The 24,837-nt window shown below is 47.7% G+C and overlaps 1 protein-coding gene across 2 annotated transcripts in view; it reads left to right on the top strand.

Annotated features, from left to right (window-relative positions):
• The window catches only part of LOC129710150 (kelch-like protein 10), a 41,424-nt gene extending 16,587 nt beyond the window's left edge, over nucleotides 1–24,837 (top strand). The window contains exons 1-5 of one of the 2 annotated variants that reach the window (XM_055656918.1): nucleotides 3,436–3,997; nucleotides 7,142–7,631; nucleotides 13,001–13,618; nucleotides 21,991–22,140; nucleotides 24,340–24,837. In XM_055656918.1, coding sequence (XP_055512893.1) covers nucleotides 3,807–3,997; nucleotides 7,142–7,631; nucleotides 13,001–13,618; nucleotides 21,991–22,140; nucleotides 24,340–24,717 — 1,827 coding nt within the window. In that variant the 5' untranslated portion in view covers nucleotides 3,436–3,806 and the 3' untranslated portion in view covers nucleotides 24,718–24,837. Of the gene's footprint in view, nucleotides 1–3,435; nucleotides 3,998–7,141; nucleotides 7,632–13,000; nucleotides 13,619–21,990; nucleotides 22,141–24,339 lie in introns of those variants that run through there. The other variant, XM_055656919.1, reaches the window with a different exon arrangement.

Here is a 24,837-nt window from a genome sequence, read left to right as displayed (position 1 = left end):
TCCATGTGGCACTCTGCTGAAGGCCTCACTATGTCCATGTTAGTTACATCATGGATTGACACAAAATGCTGGAGCAACTCAGCGGGTCAGGCAGCATAGAAACATAGAAACATGGAAATAGGTGCAGGAGTAGGCCATTCGGCCCTTCGAGCCTGCACCGCCATTCAATATGATCATGGCTGATCATCCAACTCAGTATCCCGTACCTGCCCTTCTCTCCATACCCCCTGATCCCCTTAGCCACAAGGGCCACATCTAACTCCCTCTTAAATATAGCCAATGAACTGGCCTCAACTACCCTCTGTGGCAGAGAGTTCCAGAGATTCACCACTCTCTGTGTGAAAAAAAAGTTCTTCTCATCTCGGTTTTTAAAGGATTTCCCCCTTATCCTTAAGCTGTGACCCCTTGTCCTGGACTTCCCTAACATCGGGAACAATCTTCCTGCATCTAGCCTGTCCAACCCCTTAAGAATTTTGTAAGTTTCTATAAGAATCTCTGGAGAAAAGGAATAGGTGACGTTTCGGGTCGAGACCCTTCTTCAGACCACACTACATCCACTACACGGATGCAGTTGACACAGTTACTGCTTCAAAAAATCCAATCAAATTAGTCAGACTGATTTGGCTGCACTCTGCTCGATTAATCCCAGGGTGCGGAATAATCTTACACCTCAGAATTATTTCCAATCATTTCCCTGGCACTGGTTCAGACTCTGGCTGGTCATTGCCTGGTGCTTCCCGCCTGCTCTTTTGTATAAAGTGACCACGTTTCCTGTCCTCCAGTTTACCTGACAGCCTAAAAGATCCAAAAATGCCAGTCAGAGTCCCCTCGTCACTTCTCACAGTAGGCTGGTGAGCATCTCGTTCACTTCAAAGTCATGTAGAAATGATGCTGGTATAGACCAAAAATAGGCACAAAAGTGCTGGAGTAACTCAGCGGGTCAGGCAGCATCTCTGGAGAAAAAGAATGTGTGACTGACCCAAAACACCACCCATTATTTTTCTCCAGAGATGCTGCCTGACCCGTTGAGTTACTCCAGCACTTTGTGTCTATCTTCAAGATATGTAGTAACTTATCTTTCTCAATGGGGAACTGGCACAGAAAAAATGAGGCCTTGGGCGGATCTGCTATTGAATGGTGGGGTAGGCTAGATGGGCTGAGGGGCCACTCCTGATCCTGAATCCTCAACCACTGATTGCCCCTTTCCTGCCTAATGAGTTATCTCTTTTCCTGCTTACACTTAACTTGCTTATACATAGATACATAGACAATAGGTGCAGGAGTAGGCCATTCAGCCCTTCGAGCCAGCACCACCATTCAATATGACCATGGCTGATCATCCACAATCAGTATCCCGTTCCTGCCTTCTCCCCATATCCCTTGATCCCACTAGCCCTAAGGGCTCTATCTAACTCTCTTTTGAGTGAATCCAGTGAATTGGCCTCCACTGCCTTCTGAGGCAGTCCACAAATTCACAGCTCTCTATGTGAAAAGGTTTTTCCTCATCTCAGTTCTAAATGGCCTACCCCTTATTCTTACACTGTGGCCCCTGGGTCTGGACTCCCCCAACATCAGGAACATGTTTCTTGCATCTTGCGTGTCCAATCCCTTAATAATTTTATATGTTTCTATAAGATTCCCTCTCATCCTTCTAAATTCCAGTGTATACAAGCCCAGCCGCTCCATTCTTTCATCATATGACAGTCCCGCCACTTCTGGAAAAACCTTGTGAACGTACGCTGCACTACCTCAATAGCAAGAAAGTTCTTCCTCAAATTACGAGACCAAAACTGCACACAATGCTCCAGGTGTGGTCTCACCAGGGCCCTGTACAACTGTAGAAGGACCTCGTTGCTCTTATACTCAACTCTTTTCGTTATGAAGGCCAACATGCCATTCACTTTCTTGTTGTACCTCCCCTTTTCCTAAAATGCATTTGGATATTCCTAAGTCTCCCACCTACCTACCTACCACGTGTAGGAAGGAACTGCAGATGCTGGTTTAAACTGAAGATAGACACAAAAAGCTGGAGTAACTCAGCGAGACAGGCAGCATCTCTGGAGAAAGGAAATAGGTGATGTTTCAACCCAAAACGTCACCTACTCCTTTTCACCAGAGATGCTGCCTGATCCGCTGAGTTACTCCAGCTTTTTGTGACTATCTCCCACCTTCAATGTCCCTTTCCCTATCCCATCTCATCACCCCCTTCGTCTACCCTCCCATCCACTCACCCACTCACCTCAACCCCCTCCTCTTGTATCCAACTCATCCAGCCCTCCTTCACTCTCTCACCCATCTCGTCTGACCCTCCTGTCTCCTGCTCTACAGGAGAAACAACAACATTGATAGTTAGATCTGGAGTCAAAGAATATGCAAGGAAGGAACTGCAGATGCTGGTTTACACTGAAGATAGACACAAAATGCTGGAGTAACTCAGCGACATCTTCAAACTTTCAAAATTCTTAAGGGGTTGGACAGGTTAGATGCAGGAAGATTGTTCCCGATGTTGGGGAAGTCCAGGACAAGGGGTCACAGTTTAAGGATAAAGGGGAAATCCTTTAGGACCAAGATGAGAAAAACATTTTTCACACAGAGAGTGGTGAATCTCTGGAACTCTCTGTCACAGAATGTAGTTGAGGCCAGTCCATTGGCTATATTTAAGAGGGAGTTAGATGTGGCCCTTGTGGCTAACGGGATCAGGGGGTATGGAGAGAAGGCAGGTACGGGATACTGAGTTGGATGATCAGCCATGATCATATTGAATGGTGGTGCAGGCTCGAAGGGCCGAATGGCCTACTCCTGCACCTATTTTCTATGTTTCTATGTTTCTATGTCTGGAGAAGGGCCTCGACCCCAAACGTCGCCTATTCCTTTTCTCCAGAGATGCTGCCTGACCCGCTGAGTTACTCCAGCTTTTTGCGACTATCTTCTGCAGTCCAAAACGTTGGCAGTTTTTTTCTAGATGCATTCAATTCAAATGGATCCGGCTGTGGTGCGGAGTCTGGGTCCATTTGTGGGTAGAGTGACCAATGCTGTACATCCCTGTACTGTACAACACTGTACATGCCCGACACAAACCGCACCCACAGATACACACTGTGAACTAAACTCAATATATTACAGACTAATCTTCGCACCTGACTGTTGTGTACTTCCTCTGTGGGTTAACATTGGGTTATCAAAGGCCAAGATTTTTGAATTTTAATTGCTCTTTAAGAAGACCGTTCGCCCTGTGGACAATCATGGTCAGGGCCCCAGAAAATATCCCGATCGCTGGAATTTTTGGTGGAATGTTTCTAACGGGAGAGCTCTGTATCTCTTGTTGATACTCATAATCCAATTCCTTTTTCCTTCCTGTCTCTTTCACGGCTGAGAGTTACTGGGCGCCTTGCAAATTACACATGTGGCCTTTTGTTGTGTCATTTTAAAACGTACACGCTCATTTTTTACGTTGTGAGAAGTTTACTTGCAAGCCAAAGGAGCCATTTTTCAGCGATGTGAGTTTGACTGAGTTGGGAGTTGGGCGGCGGGGTGTCTGGTGGACGATGTGAACCGGCAACTGCGTTGACTCGGGGCCCGGTAAATGTTGAGCGGATCAGTCATTCAGCTGAGGCCGGGGCGTTTGATTGTCCATGTCACCAGATATGCTGGAGACCTTCGCCTTAGTGATGTTACAATTGCTTGTGTTCTGGAACTCTGAGCAGTGGCTCTGAAAACACCAATCGTGACAACCAACTCACGCACTGAGCTGCCACCACATCTGCCCAATCTCACCGCGGAAAGCCCTTTGGTCTCAACGCTTCACTATGGAGGAACCTTCAACCTCGACCCGACAACTAAGACAGAGCACCATGGAGAGGAAGATGAGCGCAATGGCTTGTACCATCTTTAATGAGCTTCGCCTTGAAGGGAAACTATGCGACGTGGTGATCAGGGTGAATGGCATCGACTTCAACGCCCATAAGAACATCTTATGCAGCTGTAGCTCCTACTTTCGGTCAGTAACTGCTGCAAAGAGGCTTTCTCTTCAACCCTTCTCAACCAGCGGGCTTTTGGTCCAGAACCAGACACTATTATGAGAGGTGTTGGCAGATGATTCCACTCAGAACCATCCAGTGTTCAACCATTCAAATTGTAAAGTGAACAGCAGCACTCACCCGCATTTCATCAGCTTAATATGTTGCATGCTTTAATGGTAGAGCGCTAGACTGCAACTAAACTGGTTTTAATCTGAATAAATAGTCCGATAACTCTTCCCGGAATACCATATTCTATTTAACAAATTGCAAGTGACAGATGGAGGTAGACAATCTCACGTGGTTACAACTTCTCCACGGACACACGACGTGCAATAGAAACATAGAAAAATTGGTGCCGGTGTAGGACATTCGGCCCTTCGAGCCAGCACCGCCATTCAATATGATCATGGCCGATCATCTAAAATCAGTACCCCGTTCCTGCCCCCCCCCCCCCATATCACTTCATTCCTTTAGCCCTAAGAGCTAAATCTAACTCTCTCTTGAAAACATCCAGTGAATTGGCCTCCACTGCCTTTTGTGGCAGAGAATTCCACGTATCACTTTGAATGGCGGTGCTGGCTCGAAGGGCCAAATGGCCTCCTTATGCACCTATTGTCTATTGTCTATTGTATCCATGCCCGTCCTAACTCGCACACTGCCAACCCTCTCTGTTAACCAGTTAACCTCCTCCCTGGGGCCGGACATACAGCTTGGCCAGCGTTCAGCATTGGGTCGCTAGAGTGTTGCAATGAAACTTTTTCGAAGACTGCACTCCAATCTTCACCGCAGAGCACCGAGGGCTCCCTTTCCCAGAGACTGAATCAAACGGGATCGTTATGTCCCTCAGTAGATTTTACCCCCCCCCCCCCCCCCCTTTCCATTAGCAACACCACCCGCTCACACCCCTATAATATTACCCATGCCCCAACTCTGAGCCCATTGGAATCTCGCCCATCTTCTGAATCAACCCGCCCACTTTTCTCCAAGCGATGTCCACTGCTATAAAAAGATGACCCGAAACCTTCGGCCCAAAAATAACTCGCAGCGAATCACGTGGCTGGCGATCCTGTAGTCTTGAAACTGTATCAAAATGCTCAACTTTCTTTACCTCTACAAAATTTCAGCTCATCGAACCTCCGGGGTTTTGCTGATTAAGCCACCGGCTCTGGAATTTCCTACCAGACACCCCTCTCCCCATTCAGTCCCCCTTAAAGTTTATCTCCTGGACTGCGATTCGAGACGCTGGGCCGTTCAACATTTCATTGTGGATTTCAAAGCCAAATTTAATTTGTAATAAGCGATGCTTTTGGTTGGCGGTGCAGTAATAATTAATGGGATCTTAATATAATAGTGTTGAACAATGGGCCAACCGGCCTCGGCGATACAACAGCGAACTGCTGATAGAACCGATTGGCGACACGAATAAAAAAAAGTACATAAGAATGTCGGCAAACTGTTCCCCGCGGGGATTGAAGTTGACAGGTTGTAGAAATGAGGAACGTTGAGAATTTAGACACAGTTTCAAAACTGAAGGACTGCCGGGCCCGGCGATTCACTGCCAGTTAATTTTGGGCAGTAGGTTTCGGATGATGTTTGAATGGAAAACAAACCAGTTTGAAGAACAGTGGGCTGGTTGGGGGTTGGAAATGACTAAATCAAAGGTGAGGTTTCAGCAGCAGTTGAGTTGACTCCGAGCCAGAGGTGAACAGAGGTGAACGTCAGTAGATGCAGTACACACTTCGTTATAAAGCAGTTTCACCCACACTGGAAACGCAATAGTGTCAGGGCACTCACTGTAGACCGTGAGAGGACGATGTAGCATGCTTAGAAACGTCCAGATATTTGATTACTACGGGTGCCCGGGGTTATAGAGGGAGTACAGAGAAGGTTCACCAGACCGATTCCTGGGATGTCAGGACTTTCATACGAAGAAAGATTGGATAGACTCGGTTTGTACTCGCTAGAATTTAGAAGATTGAGGGGGGATCTTATAGAAAGTTACAAAATTCTTAAGGGGTTGGGCAGGCTAGATGCAGGAAGATTGTTCCCGATGTTGGGGAAGTCCAGAACAAGGGGTCATAGTTTAAGGATAAGGGGGAAATCTTTTAGGACCGAGATTAGGAAAATCCAGAGTGGTGAATCTCTGGAATCTCTGGAATTCTCTGCCGCAGAAGGTAGTTCAGGCCAGTTCATTGGCTATATTTAAGAGGGAGTTAGATGTGGCCCTTGTGGCTAAAGGGATCAGGGGGTATGGAGAGAAGGCAGGAACAGGATACTGAGTTGGATGATCAGCCATGATCTCATATTGAATGGCGGTGCAGGCTCGAAGGGCCGAATGGCCTACTCCTGCACCTATTTTCTATGTTTCTATGTTTCTATGTTATGGGGAGAAGGCAGGAGAATGGGTTTGCGAGGGAATAAACGATAGGAAGACTGAATGACGGGATAGACTTGATGGACCGAATGGTCTAATTATGCTCCAAAGACTTATGACCTTATGATAGAAATATACTCTATCTAAGATAGACACGAAATGCTGGAGTAACTCAGCGGGTCCGGCAGCGTCTGTGGAGCAAAGAAACAGGTGACATTCGGGTCGAGACCCTTCTTCAGAACGAGATGTTGCCTGCCTGGCTGAGTTGCTCCAGCATTTTGTATCTATCCTCGGTGTAAACCAACATAAAAACATGGAGAACATGGACATGGTGCAGGAGTAGGCCATTCGGTCCTTCGAGCCAACACCGCCATTCAATTTGATCATGGCTGATCAGCTAAAATCAATACCCCGTTCCTGCTTTCACCCCCATATCCCCTGACTCCGCTATCTTTAAGAGCTCTATCTAACTCTCTCTTGAAAGTATCCAGTGAATTGGCCTCCACAGCCTTCTGTGGCAGAGAATTCCACAGATTCACAACTCTCTGGGTGGAAAAAGTTGATGGTCTCCACTTCATATTCTTAAACTGTGTGTGACCCCTGGTTCTGGACTTCCCCCAACATGGGGAACATTGTTCCTGCATCTGGCCTGTCCAATCCTTTAAGAATGTTATGTTTCTATCATTCCTTCCCTGCACAGTTTGTGCCCTCTTATCTAATGTCTCTTTCCTGTCCCTGTTCTCCACAGCGCCCTGTTTACAAGTGGCTGGAACAGTATAGAGAAGAAAGTGTACAACATTCCCGGCGTGTCCCCAGATATGATGAAGTTGATTATAGAGTACGCATACACTCGGACAGTGCCGGTGACGGTGGAGAATGTGGAGAGGCTCCTCGCCGCGGCCGACCAGTTCAACGTGCTGGGCATTGTCAGGGCGTGTTGTGAATTCCTTGAATCCCAGCTGTGCCTGGAAAACTGCATTGGGATCTGCAAATTCGCGGACTATTACTTCTGCCCAGAGTTGCGACACAAAGCCTACATGTACATCCTGCACCACTTTGAGGAGATTGTGAAGGTGAGTGAGGAATTCCTTGAGCTTTCCGCCTTTGAGCTCAGAGACATCATTGAGAAGGACGAGTTGAATGTGAAACAAGAAGATGTGGTGTTTGATGCCATTCTCAAGTGGATTGCCCAAGACCCAGACATCAGGAAAAAGTCCATTGTCATACTGCTGCCCAAGGTACATTCTCAACGCCGTGTATTTTCATTCGTATCATTAGATCAGCGTTATTGTAACGGAGGTTGTGGGGGGCCTCACCTTTCACATTGGAGCCTGCTCCAAGGATAGACACAAAGTGCTGGAGTCACCCAGCGGCTCCGGCAGCATCGCTGGAGATCAAGAATAGACCCTTCTCCTCGACCCCGAAACTTCACCCATTCCTTCGCTCCAGAGATCCTGCCGGTCCCGCTGAGTTACTCCAGCACGTTGTACATTTTCTTCGGTGTAAACCAGCATCTGCAGTTCCTCCCTGCACGTGTCGGTGCTGACAATGGGGAGGTCTCAGAGGAATAAAACTAAACTCGTGATTTGGTTGGTGCTCGGGTTTAAACTCGTCAGAGTAAAGTAAACTCACGGACGCGCACACACACACAGGACACACACACACACGCACACATTTGACACACGCACACATTTGACACACACGCACACAGACACACGACGCACACGCACACGACACACGCACACGCACACGACACACGCACACATTTGACACACGACACACGTACACACACGCACACACACACGACACACGCACACATTCGACACACGCATACATTTGACACACACGACACACGCACACGCACATACACAGGCAACACACATGTTTAGTTTAGAGATACAGCGTTGAAACAGGCCCTTCGGCCCACCGGGTCCGCGCCGTCCGCACACTAACGCTATCTCACACACACAAGGGGCAATTTACAATTCATACCAAGCCAATTAACCTACAAACCTGTACGTCTTTGGGGTGTGGGAGGAAACCGGAGATCTCGGAGAAAACCCACACAGGTCACGGGGGGAACGTACAAACTCCGTACAGACAGCACTTGTAGTCAGGATCGAACCCGGGTCTCTGGCGCTGTGTACCGCTGCGCCACCGTGCCGTATATACACACACACACACACACACGACACACGCATACACACAGGCAACAGACATTGATACAAACGCACACATGCAACATGTATGCATATGTATGCACAACGCACATGTATACACACGCACGCACACACACATGCAACAAACGTACATGCACACAAGCACGTAGGTGCACACACGCATGCATACACCCTGCACGCACGCATGTACACACTCACACACGTGTACGCGCACACAGCGCCACTCGGGGAGGCGCGCGCGCACACGCCGCTGGAAGCCTCTGGCAGTGAGAGGGTCCCGGCGTTAGTTGAGGGTCTGTGCGTCTGAGAGCGAGGGGTTGGGGGGGGGGGGGGATAGGGGGGGGCTGGCGAGGGGCTGGGAACCCCCCCCCCCCCCCCCGAGGGCGGGGCAATATCACAGCTCGACCCCTTGATAACACAATCCCACACTGTTCCTCCAGTCGCTGCAGGTCCATGCTAAACATAGACAATAGGTGCAGGAGTAGGCCATTCGGCCCTTCAAGCCAGCACCGCTATTCAATGTGATCATAGCTGACCATCCAAAATCAGTACCCCGTTCCTACTTTCTCCCCATATCTCTTGATTCCGTTAACCCTAAGAGCTAAATCTAATTCTCTCTTGAAAACATCCAGTCAACTGGCCTCCACTGCCTTCTGTGGCAGAGAATCCCACAGATTCACAACTCTATGGGTGAAAAAAACAATTCAGAGACTCTCTCCACCTCTGTTCCAGTATTTAATCTCTGGCACAATCACATTTCCTGCCCAGTGCTACCTACAGGGGCGACGCTGATGTATCTCACACCGTTAATGCCACAGGCGGCCGGGGTTGTGTTCGCAGGTTCGAGACTGCCTGGCGCTTGTTTGTTGTTGTAATTTAAATATTGTTATAGTCCCAGCCTCAACTACCTCCTCCGCCTGCTGGTTCCATGCGCCCACCACCCTCTGTGTGTAAAACAAACACTTGAACCGCACATCTCCTTTAAACGTTACCGCTTTAAGCTTTGACATTTCAACCCTGACTAATAGCCATTAGTGCCTCTCATCATGTTATAATGGCGATAAGATCCCCAGTGGTTAGATTATAGCAACGAACAGTTCACACCCGTGGCCCAGTGACCATAGAGACAGAGAACTTCACACTCCCCCCTCCGCCCCCTCCCTCCCCTTCAACCTCCCCCCCCCCCCCCCCCCACCTCTTAGTTTTAATATGGATTATTAATGTCACGTGTACCGAGGTACAGTGAAAAGCTTTCATGTGGCACGCTGACCAGTCAGTATACGAGCAAAGAGGTCCTTCTGCAGTTGACCAGAGCCCCGGTGAGACCACACCTGGAGTATTGTGTGCAGTTTTGGTCCCCTCATTTGAGGAACGGCATTCTTGCTATTGAGGGAGTGCAGCGTAGGTTTACAAGGTTAATTCCCGGGATGGCGGGACTGTCATATGCTGAGAGAATGTAGCGGCTGGGCTTGTACACTCTGGAGTTTAGAAGGATGAGAGGTTATCTTTTTGAAACATATAAGATTATTAAGGGTTTGGACACACTAGAGGCAGGAAACATGTTCCCGATGTTGGGAGAGTCCATAACCAGGGGTCATACACAGTTTAAGAATAAGGAGTATGCCATTTAGAATGGAGATGATGAAATACTTTTTCACACAGAGAGTTGTGAGTCTGTGGAATTCTCTGCCTCAGAGGGCGATGGAGACCAGTTCTCTGGATGCTTTCAAGAGAGAGTTAGATAGAGCTCTTAAAGATGGGATATGGGGAGAAGGCAGGAACGGGGTACTGATTGGGGATGATCAGCCATGATTACATTGAATGGCGGTGCTGGCTCGAAGGGCCAACTTGCCTACTCCTGCACCTATTGTCTATTGTCTACTGAAAGACAATACATGATTACAATCGAGCCGTTTACAGTGTACTGTAGATAATGGACAGCGGGTATCACATTTGGTGCAAGGTAAAGGCAGGTCAGGGCCGCTCTCTGGTCGGTGAGAGGATGTTTCAGTTGCCTGATAACAGTTGGGAAGAAACTGTCCATGAATCTGGGGGTGTGCGTTTTCACTCTCCTGTACCTCTTGCCCGACGAGAGAGGAGAGAAGAGGGAGTGGCCGGGGTGAGACTGGCCCTTGGATATGCTGCTGGCCTTACCGGCACATCCAGGTGACCCTCCCCGCTCCTGTTGACCAGTCACCTGATCTGTGCTTCTACAACCCAATTTCTTTGGTAATTGGGTAATATTGGGTTGCATTTATATGGCGCCTGGGGATGTGCTGTACCAAACAGCATCCCCCAGCATTGTCCAGAGACAATGGCCAATGTCCGCAATGGGGTAGCGGTGAATCGGTCAGTACCCTAGCTTATGGAAGGGCCGTTCAGAAGCCCGATTGCAGATGGGAAGAAGCTATTCCTGAATCTGGTGGTGCGCGCTTTCAAGCTTCTGCCGGGCGGGAGCGGGGAGAAGAAGGAATGGCCGGGGGTGGGACAAGTCTTTGATTATGTTTAAGAAGGAACTGCGGCTGCTGCTTTAAACCGATGATAGATTTTTTAAAAGATGCTAGGTTAACTCAGCGGGACAAGCAGCATCTGTGGAGAGAAGGAATGGTCGAGACCCTTGATCAGATTTTCGAGTCTCGACCTGAAACGTCACCCATTTCTTCTCTCCATAGATGCTGCCTGTCCCGCTGAGTTACTCCAGAATGTTGTGTCTATCTTCTTTGAATATGTCGACTGGTTTCCCGAGGCAGGGTAGATTGAGTCAAGGGTGGGGAGTCTGGTCTGTGTGATGGACGGGGGGGGGGGGGGGGGGGGGGGGGGGGGGGGGGGGGGGGGGGGGGGGGGGGGTGTCGGTGTGACGATTACCGTACACGGAGCAGTGTTCACTTCTTTATAAGTCTTTTTCGCTCCTGGACGTTCAAGTTACCGAACCAGGCCACGATGAAACTGAGAAGATTACGGAGAGTCGGTAAGTCAAAGAGGATTCTCTTGAACTTCTACAGAGGCACAGTAGCGAGCATACTGATCGGCTGCAGTGTGGCCTGGTTCGGCAACTGGAACGTCCGGCAAGCGGAAAAGACTGCAAAAAGCTGTGACCACTGCCCAGTCCGTCACCGGATTTGACCTCCCCACCATCGAAGGGATTTATCGCAGTCGCTGCCTCAAAAAGGCACCCAGCATCACCAGAGACCCGCACCATCCTGGCCACGCTCTCGTCTCACCACTGCCATCAGGAAGAAGGTACAGGAGCCTGAAATCTGTAACATCCAGGATCAGGAACAGCTACTTCCCCACAGCCACCAGGCTATTAAACACTACAACCTCATATAAACTCTGAACTACAATAGACTTATTATTATTATTATTGCACTGTTATTGTTTGTTTTTTTTGAGTATGTGTGTATATGTATATATAAATATGTGTGTGTGTGTGTGTGTGTGTGTGTGTACTTGTGAGTATGTGTGTATATATACACACTGAATTTGTTTTTAATCTCTCTCGTTTATCATATTGTTCACCGTGTACTATGTTTACATAGATAGACTACAAGTGCTGGAGAAACTCAGCGGGTGCAGCAGCATCTATGGAGCGAAGGAAACAGGCCACGTTGCCCATTTCCTTCGCTCCACGCAAAGAGTTGAACAATCTCCACTATAGGAAATAGGCAACGTTTCGGGCCGAAACCCGGAAGGGTTTCGGCCCGAAACGTTGCCTATTTCCTTCGCTCCATAGACGCTGCTGCACCCGCTGAGTTTCTCCAGCACTTTTGTCTACCTTCGATTTTCCAGCATCTGCAGTTCCTTCTCAAAACACTCTGTTGACATGGTGTGTTGTGCTGCAGTGCAAGTGAGAATTTCATTGTTCTCCCTGGGACATGACAATAGAACAAACCAGGATGCAAAGGACATTTGTTACAGTGAAACTTGACTTGCCAATGCAGCACACGACTAAAGAGAAAGACACAACATGAAATAATTTAACAATTCAACAGTTTTTCTTATAGAAACTTACAAAATTCTGAAGGGGTTGGACAGGCTAGATGCAGGAAGATTGTTCCCGATTGTTGGGGAAGTCCAGGACAAGGGGTCACAGCTTAAGGATAGGAGGGGGAATCCTTTAGGACCGATGAGAAAAACTTTTCTTCACACGGAGAGTGGTGAATCTCTGGAATTCTCTGCCACAGAAGGTAGTTGAGGCCACAGTTCATTGGCTCCATTTAAGAGGGAGTTAGATGTGGCCCTTGTGGCCAAAGGGATCAGGGGGTATGGAGAGAAGGCAGGTACAGGATACTGAGTTGGATGATCAGCCATGATCATATTGAATGGCGGTGCAGGCTCGAAGGGCCGAATGGCCTACTCCTGCACCTATTTTCTATGTTTCTATGTCTAACGATGAACATAAAAACACTTTTGACCTGACATTGCAGGTGCGACTGGCGCTGATGAACGCCGAGTATTTCATGAACAACGTGAAGAACAACGACTACGTGAAGGACAACGACGACTGCAAGCCGATCATCATCAACGCGCTCAAGGCCATGTACGACCTCAACATGAACGGCCCGTCCAACTCGGACTTCCGCAACCCGCTCACCAGACCGCGCCTGCCCTTCTCCATCCTGTTCGCCATCGGCGGCTGGAGCGGCGGCAGCCCCACCAACGCCATCGAGGCTTACGACGCCCGGGCCGACCGCTGGGTCAACGTGACATGCGAGGAGGAGAGTCCCCGGGCTTACCACGGCGCCGCCTACCTCAACGGCTTCGTCTACATCATCGGCGGCTTCGACAGCGTGGATTACTTCAACAGCGTCAAGCGCTTCGACCCGGTGAAGAAGTCGTGGCAGCAAGTCGCCCCCATGCACTCCCGCCGCTGCTATGTCAGCGTCACGGTGCTGGACTGCTTCATCTACGCCATGGGCGGCTTCGACGGCTACGTCCGGCTCAACACCGCCGAGCGCTACGAACCCGAGACCAACCAGTGGACGCTCATTGCCCCAATGCACGAACAGCGCAGCGATGCCAGCGCCACCACCCTGCACGGCAAGGTAGCCCCCCCCCTCCCGCCCCCCCCCACAACCCCAACCACCCACCCCCCTCCAACCACCACCACCCTGCACGGCAAGGTAGCCCCCCCCCCCCTCCCCCTCCCCCCCCCCCTCCCCCTCACAACCCCAATCCCCCCCCCCCCCTCCCAACCTTAACCCCCCCTCCCTCTCCCACCCCACAACCCCACCACCACCACCCTGCACGGCAAGGTAGGCCGCACCCCACCACCGCCCCATCCACCTACCCCCCCCCCCACACTCATCCCTCTCTAACCCCCCCCCCCTCCCAACCCCAACCACCCCCCCCCCCCCCGCCACCACCACCCTGCACGGCAAGATAGCCCCCCCTCCCTCTTCCACTCCTCACAACCCCAACCACACCCTCCCCCCACCACCACCCATCCACTCTACCCCCCTTCCCCCACACTCATCCCTCTCCACCTCACTCTACCCCCCCCCATCCCCCACCCCCCACCACGGGGGGGGGGGGGGGGGGGGCGTGGGGAGGGTCAGGGGCCGGCCGCACCCCCCCTCCCTCTTCCACCCCTCACAACCCCAACCCCCCTCCCCCTCCCACCCATCACAACCCCAACCCCCCCCCCCCCCCCCTCCCACCCCTCACAACCCCAACCACCCCCCCCCACCATCCCATTCACTCTGCCCCCCCCCTCCCCCCCACACACTCATCCCTCTCCACCTCACAACCCTCACTCTACCCCCCTCCACCCACCTCCTCCCCAGCCCTCCCTCCCTCCATCCATCCCACCCTGCCTCCAGCTCCACCCCAACACCCCACCCTGCACAATGGTACATTGACCTTCATCAATCAGGGTATATTGAGTATAGAGGTTGGGAGGTCACCCTGATAGAGACCTTGTGTGGAAACTCCGGCCAAACCCAACTGTCAGCTCCACAGAGAATTAAATGCAGGATCATAAACGTTGTGGAGATGAGGCCGGGCATGTTGGTGATCAAGGGTGACCTTGGCCGGCGTGGATAAGTTGAGTCCACAGGTAGACACACAATGCTGGAGTAGCTCAGTGGGACAAGCAGGATGTCTAAAGAGAAGAAATGGGTGTTGTTCGGGGTTGAGACTCCCATGCTCCACGACTCTATAATCCATCTAATCGCACATGCAGCTTAATGGCTGCAAGGAGTGCCACAGTCACCCAGTGTAGGTCATAAGTGATAGGAATAGATTTAGGCCATTCGGCCCATCAAGTCTACTCTGCCATTCAATCATGGCTGATCTATCTCTCCCTCCTAACCCCATTCTCCTGCCTTCTCCCCATAACCCCTGTCACCTGTATTAATCAATAATCTATCTATCTCTGCTGTAAAAATATCTACATCCTTCTGTGGCAATGAATTCCACAAATTCACCATCCTCTAACTGAAGAAATTCCTCCTCATCTCCTTCCTAAAGGAACATCCTTTAATTCTGAGGCTCTGACTTCTGGTCTTAATTCCCACTAGTGGAAACATCCTCTCCACATCCACTCTATCCAGGCCTTTTACTATTCGGTAAGTTTCAATGAGGTCCCCCCCTCATCCTTCTCAACTCCACGAGTACAGGCCCAGTGCCGTCAAACACTCATCATATGTTAAGGAATGAGGAGGAAGCTGATGGGAACGTGGGGAAAATGAAATGAGATTAATGTAGGATTGGTATTAATGGCTATTTGATGGTCAATAGACATAAAAATCTGGAGTAACTCAGCGGGACAGGCAGCATCTCTGGGTGACGTTTCGGGTCGAGACTCTTCTTCAGACTGGAAGTCTTGGGAAAGGGAAACGAGAGATATAGTCGGTGATGTAGAGATATGGAACAAATGAATGAAAGATGTGCAAAAAGTAACAATGATAAAGGAAATAGGCCATTGTTAGCCATTTGCTAGGTGAGAATGTAAAGCTGGTGTGACTAGTGGCAATTTGTGTCAATCGATATTCATGCCCCTGGGGTGTCAGCTGCCCAAGCGAAATGGGAGATGCTTTTGTTCGAATTTGCGTTTAGTCTCACGCTGACAATGGAGGAGGCCTAGGCAGAGATGCTGCCTGTCCCGCTGAGTTACTCCAGTTTTATGTGTCTATCTATGGTTTAAACCCACATCTGCAGTTCCTTCCGACATTTTTAATTGTTTCCACGCTGTATCTACTATCACCACAAGTGTAGCCACGAGGCACCGCTCCCTCAGCCAAACACATCGCGGAGGCTTGTGGCCGGTATTTGCCTGCACCACCACCCAGAATGCTGGCGTCACGGTGAGGTACTCAAGGTCTTACAGCATTGCCTTAAATCACGGCCATACTCTAAAACCTCCACCGTCTGAACCGCAAGACGATATCCAGCCATTCACCAAGGCTGTGACCACCAGGGAGGGTTTCAGCACGCTATTGATGGTCAGAAAACTAAGTGATGGAGGAACTCAGTGGGTCAGACAGCAAGGGTCCTGACCCAAAACGAGCTCTGTTTATTCCTGGCCCACCGAGTTCCTCCAGCACATTATAGTTTTACTCCATATCTGTGGAGAAACAATTTTTAATTAACTTGAAACTGAACTTCATCCTGTCTTCAGATACTATTTGATTTGCAGAGTTCCCCTTTTTCACATTTCCATTGTCTGCCGTATTTCACTTTAGGCCTTAGAATTTCTCCAGCACTTTTACAGAGTCATACAGCATGGAAACAGGCCATTCAGCCCAACTTGCCAATGCTGAGCAAGATGTCCCATCTACACTAGTCCCACGTGCCCGCCTTTGACCCATATCCTTCAGCTTTTCCTGCCTAAGTACCTGTCCAAATGGCTTTTGTTATATTATTTATCGAACGGACCAAGGCTATTTTTAGTCTTTTTTTATTTTTTAAATAATTTTAAACATTGTCAATGGAGACTTTTGGAGATTATCTTTAATCGGACTTTACCTTGCACTATGCATTATTCCCTTCATTCGGTATTAGTACACTGTGGATGGCCTGATTGTAATCATGTATAGTCTTGCAGCTGACTGGTTAGCACGCAACAACAAGCTTTTCATTGTATCTCGGTACACGTGACAATAAACTAAACTAAATATAGAAACATAAACATAGAACATAGGTGCAGGAGTAGGCCATTCGGCCCTTCGAGCCTGCACCGCCATTCAATATGATCATGGCTGAACATCCAACTCAGTATCCTGTACCTGCCTTCTCTCCATACCCCCTGATCCCTTTAGCCACAAGGGCCACATCGAACTCCCTCTTAAATATAGCCAATGAACTGGCCTCAACTACCTTCTGTGGCAGAGAGTTCCAGAGATTCACCACTCTCTGTGTAAAGATATGGAGGTCTTACAATCTTGCACACGACTCTCTTCTGCCTAGATTTATGAGGTGTTGGTAGTTCTAAAATCTCTTGATGATTACTCTTAGCAAAATTATTAACGGTGAGTCTAAATGTTATCTCTAAACTCTTTACTTAACCAGAAATGAATCACTTTTCCCATTGAGGTTTTATTTGTCAAAGGAATACACATTTGTTCAACGATTACATTTATTTTGAAATATTACTGGCATTCGTCAAATCTTTAAATACTTTCCAAATTTAGACAAGCCAATTCCTCCCTCTGTGTGAAGGGTGAAGAGAGTCTTTCGCATAGTCCTGAGTCGCCAACTACTTCTTTTACCAACTTTTAAGAAAGAACTGCAGATGCTGCAGAACTGCACCAGACTGATTCCTGGGATGTCAGGACTTTCATATGAAGAAAGACTGGATAGACTCGGCTTGTACTCGCTAGAATTTAGAAGATTGAGGGGGGATCTTATAGAAACTTACAAAATTCTTAAGTGGTTGGACAGGCTAGATGCATTGTTCCCGACGTTAGGGAAGTCCAGGACAAGGGATCACAGTTTAAGGATAAAGGGGAAATCCTTTAGGACCGAGATGAGAAAAACATTTTTCACACAGTGGTGAATCTGTGGAATTCTCTGCCACAGAAGGTAGTTGAGGCCAGTTCATTGGCTATATTTAAGAGGGAGTTAGATGTGGCACTTGTGGCTAAAGGCATCAGAGGGTATGTAGAGAAGGCAGGTACAGGATACTGAGTTGGATGATCAGCCATGATCATATTGAATGATGGTGCAGGCTCGAAGGGTCGAATGGCCTACTCCTGCACCTATTTTCTATGTTTCTATGCTGGAAGAATCAAAGGTAGATAAAAATGCTGGAGAAACTCAGCGGGTGAGGCAGCATCTATGGGGCAAAGGAATAGGTGACGGAAATAGGTAAACTTCACTCCAACTTTCTTAGACAACCTAGTTCAATTTCGAATTCCACCAAAGCTATTATTCATACCATAAAATAAGTTTAGTCTTTTTCTTAAGCAGAATTTGAAAATATTACATTTCTGTTTCTTAGTAGCACACAGCTGATAGTTAGTGCCAAGTGTAGAGTAAAAAGATGCGTTTTAAATACTAAATAGTAATTTTAAAGAACAAACAAACTGCACCTTCTTCTTCCAGTAAAAGCAGGTAATTTCTCCGGAAAGAACCAAAGTGAGTTAAGGAAATTTCAATCTTAGCGACACAGCAATCAGAATTAAATTTAGCAGAGAATTACTCAATTTTTAAAAAAAAAAGGTTTTTATTCACTTTCTGAGTCTGAAGAAGGGCCTCGACCCTAAACGTCACCCATTCCTTCTCTCCAGAGATGCTGCCTGTCCCGCGGAGTTATTCCAGCTTTTTGTGTCGATCTTCACTTTGTGCTTGTGGATCTACAGTCAGTTTGCATATAAGGAGCCAAGCTTTGCTCTTGTGTTCAAGAAGGAACTGCAGATGCTGGAAGATCGAAGGTATACAAAATTGCTGGAGAAACTCAGCGGGTGCAGCAGCATCTATGGAGCGAAGGAAATAGGTGACGTTTCGGCCCGAAACGTTGCTATTTCTTTCGCTCCATAGATGCTGCTGCACCCGCTGAGTTTCTCCAGCAATTTTGTGTACCTTCAAGCTTTGCTCTTGTCCTTTGGCGGATTGGAGTTAAGAGGATGGCAACAGTTTTGGCTCCTATTTTAAAATGACACAGGCTCAGGAGTTGTGGGCGAGGCGACTCTACTTTGATAACATTACTACTGACAATGATACTGTGCAATAATATTTCATTATAACTGCAAACAGCGGAATTAACAGGAAATGAAATGGTGAGCTATTTTTGCTGTGTTCAATGAAAGAAGTGAATGTGGATATTTCAACATCTCTTTAACCTTATAATTTTATCCCAATTTCCCAGGCTGGTTAATTTTCCCAATGATGTAAAGTTAGCCTCTTTAGAGCCATGACTATGTGCACAGGTAACTGACAATGGCAGGTAATGGACAATGAGGTCAAAGCAGTGTGTCAACAGAAAATCAAAGCATGATCTGACTGGGATATTTAAGAATGTTAGACACAAAATGCTGGAGTAACTCAGCGGGCAGGCAACATCTCTTGAGAAAAAGGACTTCTTCAGAAGGGTCTCAACCTGAAGCGTCACCCATTCCTTCTCTCCAGAGATGCTGCCTGTCCCACGGAGTTACTCCAGCATTTTGTGTCTATCTTCGGTTAAAGCCATCATCTGCAGTTCCTCCCTACATATTTAAGAATGCTAATGGGTTTGTTTGAGGCAAACTATGTCTTCAGTTGCATAATCTATAATAGAGAACCAATTTTAGAATTAGTGGCTGTGCATTCAAGGAATGTGGAAGGGAACATTTCTGCAGGTGTGCAAATCTGGAACCCTCTCCTCTACTGCGCTATCATAGAAACATAGAAACATAGACAATAGGTGCAGGAGTAGAGGCCATTCGGCCCTTCGAGCCTGCACCGCCATGCATTCAATATGATCATGGCTGATCATCCAACTCAGTATCCCGTACCTGCCTTCTCTCCATACCCCCCTGATCCCCTTAGCCACAAGGGCCACATCTAACTCCCTCTTAAATATAGCCAATGAACTGGCCTCAACTACCCTCTGTGGCAGAGAGTTCCAGAGATTCACCACTCTCTGTGTGAAAAAAGTTCTTCTCATCTCGGTTTTAAAGGATTTCCCCCTTATCCTTAAGCTGTGACCCCTATCGAGACTCACAGTGTCATACAGCATGGAAACAGGCCCTTGGAGGGTGACCAAGCATGCGTTTGTACTAATCCTATTATTCTTCCCACATTCCCATCAATCCTCCCCACATTCTATCACTCATCTACAGACCGGGACAATAAGCTACCAGCTCGCACATCTTTGGGAAACCAGAGCACCCAGTAGAAACCCAGATGATGACGTGCAGACTGCAACTATGACATTGACCCAGAATGCTGGAGCTGTGAAGCCAAAGCCCTTCCAATTCTGTCGTTGTGCTGCCAGATCCATGTGCGCGTGTGTGTAGGGCGTAGGGGTAAATGGGACTAAGGTCCACATCAACCATCATCTAAATGAACAGAAGGATGGGCTGGAGGTTCCCATTGCCCAATTCCTATGTTCCTAATATCCACCAGAGAAAGTGAGGGTCTTGGCTGCTTATTTCCTCTTCTAAGTCTAGGATGTGAATTTAGTGAACTGCTGTCCTGGAAGGAAACATAGAAAACTAGTCTGAGACCATCATCTAGAGGATTGTTCAGACTCGAACGGGTTAGCACAATAGCAGGTTACATATTTCATTTGTTAATTCACAGCTCAGCTATTAACTAAAGCATTTAAGAAGGAACTGCAGATGCTGGAAAATCAAAGGTAGACAAAAGTGCTGGAGAAACTCAGCGGGTGCAGCAGCATCTATGGAGCGAAGGAAATATTTCCTTCGCTCCATAGATGCTGTTGCACCCGCTGAGTTTCTCCAGCACTTTATTAACTAAAGCAATTTGGATTCTTCCTCTGCTATCAAACTAGAATGTCAATTGTCCATTGGCGTTCCATCCCCAATAACTAAATGCCTTATTGAGAGGACGTAAACACAGCTTGATCCATGGGTAAGAGTTCTCAGTACAATGTATGCTCTCCATATATCTGGACGACAGGCAGATCAATGCACACAGCTCCACCAAACGGGTAATTCTGCAGCCTGAGCTCACCTTGTGTCGTCAATGGAATTTAATACAGAGAAATGTTGCATTTTAGGAGCACTAACATGGGCAGGACCTGTACAGTGATGGTAGGACTCTGGGGAGTGTTGTAGAGCAGAGGGATCAGGTACATAGTTCATTGAAAGTGGCATCACATGTAGATAGGGTGGTCAAAAAGGCCTTCATCACCCCGAGCATTGAGTATAGAAGTTGGGAGGTCTTATAGCAGTTGCTCGAGACGTTGGTGAAAACGCATTTAGAATATTTTGTTCAGTTTCAGGCACCATCTTATAGGAAAGATGTTGTCAAGCTGGAAAGGGTGCAGAGATAGATGTAGGATGAGGATGTTGCCAGGACTTGAGGGTGAGGTTGAGCAGGCTGGGACTCTATTCCTTGGAGCGCAGGATGATGAAGGGTGATCATATAGAGTACAAAATCATGAGAGGAATAGATCAGGTAGACGCACAGTCTCTTGCCCAGAGTAGGGGAATCGAGGACCCGAGGACGGGTTTAAGGTGAGGGGGGAAAGGTTTAATAGGAACCTGAGGGGTAACCTTTTCAGAAAAAGAGTGCTGGGTGTATGGAACGAGGAGATAGTTGAGGCAAGTACAATCACAATGTTTTAAAAACATTTACATGTATAGGACAGGTTTAGAGGGATATGGGCCAAATGCAATTAAGTAGGTGGGACTAGTGTTAATGGGACATGTTGGCCGGCGTGGGCAAGTTGGGCCGAAGGGCCTGTTTCTACTCTGTAAGACTTTATGACAAGATAAGCTAAACATTGCTGTCTAGTAACAAACACAGGAAGGAAGGAATGAGAAATGCTGATTTTCAATCATATTTACAACTCCCTGTTGCATTTTCATTGTTACCCTGCAGTGAAACCTAAAATAATCTAAGGTCTGGTTCCTAACTGCAGAAAATATCTACGTAATTGTTTAACAGATGCTAGGGGTGAGAGGGAATCAGGATTGTTCTATTCACTATGACTGGCACATAACCATGTTTAAGTCACAGAATTACTAACGTGAAAATGAATGCATTAGTTAATGCAAATGCTCCCTTAAGCACGTTGCAACATTTCCCCACTCTTGTGTTTGGCTCCAGTTCCTCTGACTATCTATCTAACAACAAACATTGAATTCCATTTGTTCCAAAGGTTTGCACTTTGCGCTGAATCTTCAGTCGTTACTAATTGAATATTTGGGGTGCCAATATGCAACAACTTGTGTATAAACAATACCTTTACAGTCAATGAATCTCTGCCACTCATGGCCAGCTAGCTGTTCTTTCCTCTTGTCCTCAGGTCTACATCTGTGGAGGATTCAACGGTAATGAGTGCTTGTTTACAGCTGAGTTCTATACCCCAGAAACCAACCAGTGGACAACCATAGCACCGATGAGGAGCAGGCGTAGTGGTGTCGGTGTCATAGCTTATGGTGAATGTGTGTATGCAGTAAGTAACAACATCTTGCAATCATTGACACTTAATGCAACTGAACATCCCCTCTCGAGTTCGGATGAGAATGGAAAATCAAATTGAAGAGACACACAAGAGACTGCAGATGCTAGAATCTTGACACACAAAGTGCTGGAGTAACTCAGCGGGTCAGGCAGCACCTCTGGAGGGAACAGATAAGACAACGTTTTGGGTCAGGGTCCCTCTTCAGACTGATAATCGGAGAGATTTGGGGGAATGGAATGTTCTAGAATAATAATAGTTGAGGGGAGTGTCAGAGGAGTGGAATGTCCTTTAAATCAATGATCGAAAAGCACGGGGAAGCAAAGATAGGGAATGTTGAGGAGCAAGTGAGGGCAGTGGAGGCCAAGTCACTGGGTGGATTTAAGAGAGAGTTAGATGGAGCTCTAGGGGCTGGTGGAATCAAGGTGTATGGGGAGAAGGCAGGCACGGGTTATTGATAGGGGACGATCAGCCATGATCACAATGAATGGCGGTGCTGGCTCGAAGGGCCGAATGGCCTCCTCCTGCACTTATTTTCTCTGTTTCCAATGTCACGGGTTGGAGTGAGCAGGTGGAACCAAGAAAGAAATGGATCTCTCTCTGAACATTTCTCATGCGCTTTCTCAGAAGTTATTGTAATCTCAAGGGCAGAATTCTCTTATCTGGACCAGAGATGTGCGGATACAAGCACGGTTAACAGCGCTTTTAGGCTGACAACTCAGTGTAATACTGAGGGATTGTTACAGTGCACAGTTGGTGCCTTTCACATTGCACACTCCTGTATGTCCTTGATGTAGTTAAAAAAAACTCCATGGAGGGACAAATTCTCCACTGGAGTTTTCTTTGGTGTCTTTAAAAAATATATTTTCAAAGTCTGCTCTGGATCATCGTGAAAGACATCAACTCTACACTGTAACAATCTCTCAGTTCTATTCCTAAAGTAGATTATTTGATCATTTGCCTCAATGCCAGTTGTGGGAGATGGCTGTGCCTATGTCGGTTATCATGCCTCCAACATTTGAGCAGCGACTACAACGTCTTGTTGGTGATCTTGCTGAAGTCATTAAATAAACTTTAGAAATGCATTCTTGCTTTTGTTGCCCTCAACACAATCACCATTCCCAATAAGGAAACTGAGCCCTGTAGGAAAAAGGTTAGACCAGTCCCGGAAATTTTTGGAGTATTCCCATTTGTGAAAATTGTTCTCAGACTTTCTAGCTGTAAACAATCTCTGTGGGTGGGTTTTGTTAATCTTATTCATTATCTTGGAAATGACATTAGCTTATCGAAACCCCCACACTCAAGGAGAACTTGTCCTTTTCATTCCCAGAGTGAACTTCATTTTGCTGTTCTCAAAGAACTCTCCACTCTGTAATACATAATACTGCCAGTGACATATATCTGACTGACACATTGCCACAAAACCACAGGACATTAATGGTTATATTAAGACAGACATTCCACACTACTTACTTTGTTGAGGTAAAAAAATTAAGGTCATTGTCTTTGATTTAATCTAAAAGACAAAGTGATGGAAGAACTCATCGAGTCAGGAATGAAAAGATGACTTTTTGGGTTGGGACCCTTCTTCAGACTGATGGAGTGGGGGGAAGGGGTGGGGGGCTGGTAGAGAGAGGTGGGAGGAAGAGATGTCTGGCTCACCTCTACCCCATTGCGCACATTGGACTTTGTCCATGGATCGGATGCAGTACATTGCTGAGAACTATATTCTGCATTATGTATCTGTCCATTTGCTCTACCCATTGTACTTGAGTTTGACGTGATTGTATTTGTCTACAGTAAATCTGAGGTACAGTGAAAAGCTTTGTGAAAAGTGGGCAAGGCTTCTCAATGTTCCTCGGTACACATGACAATTATAAAGCTGAACGTACGAGGTGGAGATCGATAAGATCTTCATGAGCACCGATGTCAGGGGTTATGGGGAGAAGGCTGGACAATGGGGCTGAGAGGGAGAGATAGATCAGCCATGATTGAATGGCGGAGTAGACTTGATGGGCCGAATGGCCTAATTCTGCTTCTGCAACTTATGAACTCCATCAGTCTGAACGAGGATCCCAGCCCAAAACTCTGCACGTCTAGAGTTCCTCCGGCACTTTGTGTTTTTGCTGACGATTCCAGCATCTGCAGTTCCTTGTACCTCCGTTTTGACTGCGTGTGTTTTTTGACCGGCAGGTTGGAGGGTTTGACGGTGCGAACCGCCTGCGGAGCGCCGAGGCTTACAGCCCCCTCACCAATACCTGGCGCACCCTGCCCACCATGTTCAACCCCCGCAGCAACTTTGGCATCGAAGTGGTGGACGACCTCCTCTTTGTGGTGGGCGGCTTCAACGGCTTCACGACGACGTTCAACGTGGAGTGCTACGACGAGAAGACGGATGAGTGGTACGATGCCCACGACATGAGCATCTACCGCAGTGCCCTGAGCTGCTGTGTGGTGCCAGGACTCCCCAATGTGCGGGAATATGCAGCCCCCAGGGACAGTCTGCTGGGTTTACTGTCCCGCGAGGAACAAATAAAATACTCTGCCTCCACCAGTCTTTTAGCGGTATGATCTCTGCATGACAACTCAGTTACTCTTTTACTGTTACCAATAAAATATTTTCCTGAAGAATCAACAGTGTAATAACCATAAATAAAACTTATTTTTAAATAAAAATTTTAGCATGGTGTG

The sequence above is a fragment of the Leucoraja erinacea genome, chromosome 27 (assembly GCF_028641065.1).
Source record: "Leucoraja erinacea ecotype New England chromosome 27, Leri_hhj_1, whole genome shotgun sequence".
NCBI classification, from domain to species: Eukaryota; Metazoa; Chordata; class Chondrichthyes; order Rajiformes; family Rajidae; genus Leucoraja; species Leucoraja erinaceus.
Note: the sequence above shows the minus strand (reverse complement) of the source record. Positions and strands in the feature narration are given on the sequence as shown.